The 7,395-nt window shown below is 44.4% G+C and overlaps 1 protein-coding gene across 2 annotated transcripts; it reads left to right on the top strand.

The window, feature by feature from the left end:
• The first annotated feature begins 1,225 nt into the window (after positions 1-1,225).
• On the top strand, positions 1,226-6,397 carry LOC119560461. Of its 2 annotated transcripts, none has more exons than XM_037873921.1 (6): positions 1,226-1,543; positions 1,605-1,923; positions 1,983-2,857; positions 2,923-5,472; positions 5,531-5,742; positions 5,798-6,397. In XM_037873921.1, the coding sequence occupies exons 1-6, from the start codon at positions 1,469-1,471 to the stop codon at positions 6,117-6,119; spliced, it is 4,353 nt and encodes a 1,450-aa protein (XP_037729849.1). In that variant the 5' UTR covers positions 1,226-1,468; the 3' UTR covers positions 6,120-6,397. The 2 variants fall into 2 exon arrangements, with proteins under 2 accessions (XP_037729849.1, XP_037729848.1); XM_037873920.1 differs by having other exon boundaries at positions 1,226-1,546.
• The last annotated feature ends 998 nt before the right edge of the window (positions 6,398-7,395 follow it).

Below are 7,395 nucleotides of genomic sequence, written 5' to 3'. Positions count from 1 at the left end.
AAGGGAACGGGCAAACAGCATACTTTTTAGAGCAAGAGGAATATATAACATAAAACGGAAAATACGGTAAAAAAATTTTTAATTCAATGCGCTGGTGCACGGCTGCATTTTCTGTAAAAAAAAGTTCTGCAACATCACTGCCATCAAGAAGCACGCGACGTTCTGCATCGCGGATATCGGCATGGCGAACGCCCTCGCCATAGTGGCATCGGTAAGTAGAGGTTTAAGCTTAATAAAAAAATGTTCACTAATTCTCTAATTGCCTTTTGGTATGATCGCATTTTGCATAAGTCAAAATCTTGCTAAAAGGATTAAAGTACCGGATAGATCGGCTAGTCACACAGAGGGGTTTTCCACTTCAGAGATCAAATTCCGCTGCACCGACTTTTTCTTCCGTAAGGAATTCAATATATACATATATATATAATCGCTGCAACTCCTTTCAGCGGAAAGGGACCGCCCACGCACATGGATTCAGTGTTTCAGTACTTTTTACGACTTTAGGTGAAGAAGTATTATAAATATTTAAAATAAGTGAAACGGCTCTAATTTGTAAAAATTCTCTTGGCGCCACTGTTGACCGACCCACAATAGTAGCTGTTAAATCTCATTTTGATCAATCAATAGCCATGAATTTGGCGCTGAAAACATTCAACATGCTAACGTTCAAATTTTAGTATTGCGTTGCTTTGCAATTTTGTGGGAGCAACTGAATTTGCACGTCCTTTCCCTTCGGATACGGTTTGCTTCTGCGATTCTTTATGTCATGAAGAATCCGCTTAAAATCACTGTTGTATTTTTTGGCAGAGACTATAAAATACTAAACATTGATTTGTCATTGTCGAAACAACGGACCCAATCCACAACAAGCAAGAGCAACGCCTGAATGTAGGACTGTATGGCATAGTATATATTTTATTCTGTGGGAGATTACAAATTCAATTACAATGGCTTAAAATATAACAGTTTCTTACCGCAGTATAACCTCCCACACTCCATGACTTTCAACAATTCAACGTTTCCATATTCGGGCTTTCTAGTGTGCCCAATTGCTACATCAGGGCACAATAACAATTCCTTTCGATTAAATACTGACCTTACTATCGGGCTCAAATTCGACCCGCGACAGTCATCATATTTAAATTCACACACATCGATAGCCTCATCATCGTTCATCGTCATTATCACCAAAAAATACCGCACGTGAGCAATCGATATCGATATCAGCTGGTTGAATTTGATACCAGGTTCAATTTGTCAGGATCGTAAAAATATAAACAAAAAAAAACCCCTCTGTTTATAGAATACCCCCTCCAAAAGGACATCGTCTAATTGGGTCCGTGTGCGCATAAATGTCGTAAAATTAATTTCGTGTCAGGATCGTACTACGATCTGACCATGGCCCATGTCGCTAAAACTCTAAATGCTAATCTAATCGCCCATTTGCGATCGTAAGATTAGCGCTATCATGGATATAGATTGGATCGACGACGACGAAGAACTGGCGGCGGCCTTGGCGTCGCACGAACAGCAGGAAACCGAGGTAGTTACCTGAATTATCCAAAGGGCAAGGAGCCTTACAATCCTGTATTCTCGATCCACAGGGACACGATGGAGCCGATGCAGCCTGCGAGGGATTCGACACGGCCGCCGGGCACAATTGGATCTACCCGACCAACCTTCCCCTGCGATCCTACCAACAAAGTATCGTCCAGTCGGCGCTGTTCAAGAACACCCTGGTGGTGCTCCCCACGGGCTTGGGGAAGACCTTTATTGCGGCGGTGGTGATGTACAACTTCTACAGGTGGTATCCCAAGGGGAAGATCGTGTTCATGGCCCCCACAAGACCCCTGGTGTCCCAGCAGATCCACGCCTCCCAGAAGATAATGCCCTTCGCCTCTGCCGATACTGTGCAACTTACTGGTGAGTTCGAACGGCGTTGTAAACCCTACTCTGTTCAACAATATCTAATCGTTTTCCAGGTCAGCTACCTCGGCCCAAACGAGCCGAGCTGTGGGCCACCAAGCGGGTCTTCTTTGCCACGCCCCAAGTGGTGCACTCCGACATGCTGGAGGCGGATGGCGGGTCCAGCTTTCCCTTTGGGTCCATCAAGTTGATTGTGGTGGATGAGGCGCACCGAGCCAAAGGTCGCTATGCCTACACCCAAGTGGCCGACTGTCTGATGGCGCGGAACCGCAACTTCCGGATGCTCGCCTTGTCCGCCACGCCGGGCAGAACGATGGAGGATGTGGCAGCAGTGTGCCAAAACCTTTACATTTCCAATCTACAGGTGCGCTGGGACACCTCGATCGATGTGCAGCCCTACATACACAGGCGGACCATTCGAACCATAGTGGTCTCCTTGAAGGAAAGGATCAAGGAGCCGAGAGAGCGACTGCTGCAGATCATCGAGCCATATCTGCGCCAGCTCACAGAGGCGGAAATCTTCAGAGGCAACAAGGGAAACGTGAGCAAAAATAGTTTGCTCTTTGAGCAGAAAAGCTTCATCGAACGCTCAGCCCAGGGCCAGCGACATCCGGATCACAACATTATAATGGGAAACTTCGCCATGTGCATCAGCATGTACCACTCGCTGGAGCTGATGGAACGCCATGGTCTTCGGGTGTTTGTGAACAATTTCGATGCCGACGAGGACGGGCGCGAGAAGTTCGTTTTGGCCAGAGATCGCGATCTGCGAGATTTGGTGGAGCAAGTGCGGCAGGAGCTGGGCGCCAATCCCCTGGACTACACCACGCATGCCATGACGAACGGAGAAGTGCCCCCGTTGCCCACGGATCTGGACTTTGGACATGCCAAGTACGAAAAGTTGCGGCAGGTGTTGGTCCAGCACTTTGAGGTAAGTAATAATTTATATCCACGATTCTTATATTTGAAACAAATTCTAAAAAATGTGTTTCACAGACGAACGCCGACTCCCGCGCCATAGTGTTTTGCGAGTACCGTGAGTCCGTGATGCTGATCCATCGCCTACTCCTCCAACACAGGCCGGTGCTGCGTCCGCGCTGCTTTGTTGGCCAGGGCAGCACGGTGGGAGCCAGCTATGCCCTCACCCAGAAACAGCAGCTGCAGATCATGGCCGACTTTCGATCCGGCACCAGCAACGTGCTGGTGGCCACGTCAATCGGAGAGGAGGGCTTAGACGTGGGAGAGGTGGAGATGATTGTGTGCTTCGACATGTGCAGCTCCAATCCCACAAGATTTGTTCAGAGGATTGGACGCACTGGTAGGAAGAAGAATGGAGAAGTGGTAATGCTGGTGACTGAGGGCCGAGAGCAGCAGGTGCTTAAGGATGTTCTGGCCAGCAAGGATCAGATCAACAAAAAGCTACTTAACTCATCCGTCGTAAATTTGTCGCTGTATGAACATAATCCTCGAATGGTGCCACCACAATTTCAACCGAAATGCGAAGAGAAGCACATGGAGCCGACTGTTGAGGAGAAACCCAAGCCAAAGACTAAAGAAGTCAGGAAACGGAAGCAACCAGTTGTTAAGTGTGGCAGTCTAAGGAAATACTTCAAGGAAAGCGCTCCCTCGGAAAGTCAGCAGGGCATTTTACAGGGAATGCCAGCCTACCAAATGAGTGAGGCATCCCAGCAAATGGTCAAGCAGCAAGTCATCCGTCGGAGCGTAAATCTAAAGAATTTTTTCATTGAAACTCAGGGCGGCTCAACATTAACTAGCAGCCAGGAAGATGTGCAACGTCTGCGAAAACTCACTCGCCTCATACAGTCCAACAAACCACTGATCACTGACTCCCAGGATCTTATAAGCCATTTGCAGGATGAGCAATTACCCAGTCAACTGAAGCTTTATTTGCTGCAGAGCAATCCCAACTTCCTGAGGGAAACCCATTCAAAGATGCAGGTCCAGAGCCAGTTAAATATTCCTGATGAACGCTTGAACAGCCGACAGCAGCGTACCAGGAATAATTATCAACTGCTCCTGGACATTTGCGGTGGTTCTGACAAGTTGGAGGAGCTTCTTCAAGAGGAGAGTGGTGTGGCGGAGATAACATTCAGGGATCTAAAGAATCCCATTGATAAGCAGAGGGAGAGAGAGTTTGCAGACATATGCGATAAGATTTTCGACGGTCTGGAGGAACAGGGCCTAAACTCTGACAACTTCGAACTGAAGCAAGATCTTCTGGAAAAGCTGGAGTTGCGAAATCTGGAGACAACAGTAAATGAGCAACTGGGTGGCATTGAAACATCCTGGTCGGAGGAGGAATGGGAGGAACAGGAGGAAGAGGTTAAGTGTGATTCAATGTACCTGAGTCAGCAATTGAACTTTTCAACCGCCCATGCAGTCCCCCATAGCTCCACGCCCCTGAGAGTAATACCCGAAAGCAGACTGAAATTCAAACCCGTGCAGGAGGAGGATGAAGAGGAATGCAAATCCCGGGTGGAGGCCAGCAATTTGGGTGACAACTTGGGTCTCTTAAATTCGTTGATGAACACTAGTGAATCGATTTTTAAGATTGAAGCGACTGAAGTTTCACCTCCACTTCCTATTCTAGAATCCATAACAGAAGATAATAACATTCCTGTTGCAGAAGAAAGTGAGATTTATCCAATGAGTTTGGACGAGACAAAGGTAGCGGTTCAGCCCACCCCAGATCTGAAAACGGAAGCAGAATCCACTATAGATGATTTTGACATCGATATAAATGATTTTCTGGAGCCAATGGATGAGGAAATGGAACTGACCTCTCAGAAAACGGAAAACAAAAACAAGGCAGAACAAGTGAAAGTAAATAGCCCGCAGCAAGGGAATCTATGCAAAGATGAACTTGAAATACTGTCCGAAGATTTCAAAGATTTTCTAGAGCCGATGGAAGAAGAAGTGGCATTAATTAGTCAGCAAAATGAAGATGACTTCAAGGATTTCCTTGAGCCAATGGCAGAGGAGTTGGAACTGATGAGCAAGCACAGGAAGGAAATGCTGTCTCCAAAAATACAAACTGAAAAGAAAACACTTTTGGTAATCCCAACTGAGAACAGTTCACGTACCGTATCGCCAGATATCTTTAACTCGGACTCCTTGTCACCTTGGAAGCCACAAGGCAAAAGTCTGGCCGCCAAATTGGCAGCAAAGACAAAGGCTTTGCCTCGCACTCCTCCGAATTCAGTTAGCCTTAACTCGCCAGAAAACCGCAAGCGCACGAATCCTCTAGCACAGGAAAAATCCCCAAGCATCTTTGATCTGTATTTGAACCGTATGCGAGGCCGTGGTCGTCTGGCCAAAGCTGCCGAAACCCTTCACCGAATGACTTCAACCAATACTTCCATCCCGTTGGCTAAGGACGATGAGGATTCCCCTATTGCACGGCGTCCCTCAAAGCGCAAGATTGTCATAAGCTCCGATGAAGAGGAAGAACAGAAGACACAGGTTGCGGAAACTCAAGCGGATCTCGAGTCGGATGACTACGAGCAAATTCCGAACACGCAAATGGTATTTAGCTTAACTTGAGACTTATTTAACTAGCCTACATTTAAATTATATTTTTCAGCTCGAAACGCCTACGCCCCCTCCAAAGCCTCGCCATAAACGCAGTAAATTCAATTCCTTTATTCTGGATGAGGCTGATAAGAGCGGATCAGACCATGAGGAGGAAGGGGAGACCACGATTGGCGCATATCTGAAGGACTCTGTGATAGTTTCAAGCGACGACGAGGACCATAACGACACCAACGCACACGCTATTTACCTCCGTGCAATGAAGTGTGTAGTGGTTGATCTATATTTGCTTTCCAAAGTAATAACGTCTTGATTTCAGGAGCCCCATTCATAGACCAGGTGCCTTTAAGATGCCTCCTTCACGAGTGTATCGCGACGAATCCCACATATTCTCGCAACCAGTGCAGGATGACTCCTCGCAGTACCTTCAATGTTCCTTTGTTGTTGACGACGACAGTTCAACCATCGAACGTGGGCATGATGTTTCCGAATGCCCTCTTGAGCAAGCCGAACGCATTTTAAAAGAGCGGCGAAAGCAGCGGCGCCTAGGTAAATTGCCACCAGAACCTGCTAATAAACGAAGACGACTGCAAACCATGAGCACTTCAAGTGATGAAGATGATGTGGTTTTCCTTGGGTGAGGCGTATTGGCCCGCTTACCAGTGCCATTGTATTCCATCATTTGTGATTTGTTAACTTTACCCGATTTTATTTTGTTTGATTTAAAAGTTACCTAAGTTTGTAAATATGTCAATACGTGATAGAGATCTTTAAAAGTCCACATTATTGTAAACAAATTCAGTTCGCAAGTTTTTTATTTTGAAATTCGATTCCAAGAGAGCCAAGTTGAGCGAAAGAAGAATACCGATTGTTAATATATCGATACAATAAATTTCAGAAATAATTCTCCCTTCCGCTAGAGGGACTTATTTTATCTACATGTTATCCATTTTACAGCAGATGATTATTCTACCTGTGTATATAAATACACATTTTTAAAGCGACATCTAGGGCGAAGAATGCGGTATTAGTCGCCGTCGAACACTGTTGTGGTGCACTTCGTCACTACGCACTCGGTGATACCTTTGCAGAGCGTATTTTAAATCGAGATACCTTTGCGGAGCAAATTTAAATCGTATTACTCATCTTAATCACGGTACAAGTGCTTGCCGATCGGGTGAATGATTGTCTAAATTAACTGCCTCTTGCGAATGATGCCACTTTTTTTTTATAGAAAATATACAATATGAGCATATACAATAAGTGCAAATAAAAAAATGAAAAAAAATCTTTTCTGAATTTTTTTTTGCTATTCGATAGCATTTTGTTAGTTCTTTGCTTAGTGTAAATTATGGGATTTATTGAGCTATCGTTTTTATAATATTGGCAAAAAACATGCGGTCGCGAACGTACACAAAATGGAAGTCGACTTTGGCTTAATTTAGTAAAATGCAAATATCTGCGAATTGGGACGGAATATTCTAAAGCATTAACTTTACTTTTAAAATGGATTCATGTAGCTTTCATTCGAGTTTGTTCCCAAGAAAATATCTCTATTTGTTTTTTTTTTATTGAATTATGTACCGGTTGCGAACGTACAATTTTTCCATGTTGTTTTATTAACAGTTAATCGAACATTTTTTTGATGTCCTTGAATTTTCATCTTCTTATTAGATTGCAATAAAGAGATTTGGTAGAAAAAGGTCAAACAAATCATATGTTTTCCTTGCGAAAAAATTAATCATAAAAATGTCTTTAAAAGTAGATAAAAATGAAAACAAAGTGAATTTTTTCAGTTTTTAGGGAAATTTCTACAGCATAACAAATGAAATATGCTTTAGTTCCACTGTATTATGAAAGTATGGACATTGATTTGTGAAAATACGCTAAAATTTCGATGATTTTGACGATTTTTTT

Source organism: Drosophila subpulchrella, unplaced genomic scaffold (genome assembly GCF_014743375.2).
Source record: "Drosophila subpulchrella strain 33 F10 #4 breed RU33 unplaced genomic scaffold, RU_Dsub_v1.1 Primary Assembly Seq354, whole genome shotgun sequence".
NCBI lineage: Eukaryota > Metazoa > Arthropoda > Insecta > Diptera > Drosophilidae > Drosophila > Drosophila subpulchrella.
Note: the sequence above shows the minus strand (reverse complement) of the source record. Positions and strands in the feature narration are given on the sequence as shown.

Bases quoted from the DNA above. Each gene is read 5' to 3' on its own strand.
- LOC119560461 (XM_037873920.1), top strand. From the start codon at position 1,469: ATGGATATAGATTGGATCGACGACGACGAAGAACTGGCGGCGGCCTTG. The intron at 1,547-1,604 runs GTTACCTGAATT...CTCGATCCACAG, and splicing joins AACAGCAGGAAACCGAGGTA to GGACACGATGGAGCCGATGC. The intron at 5,473-5,530 runs GTATTTAGCTTA...TATATTTTTCAG, and splicing joins AAATTCCGAACACGCAAATG to CTCGAAACGCCTACGCCCCC.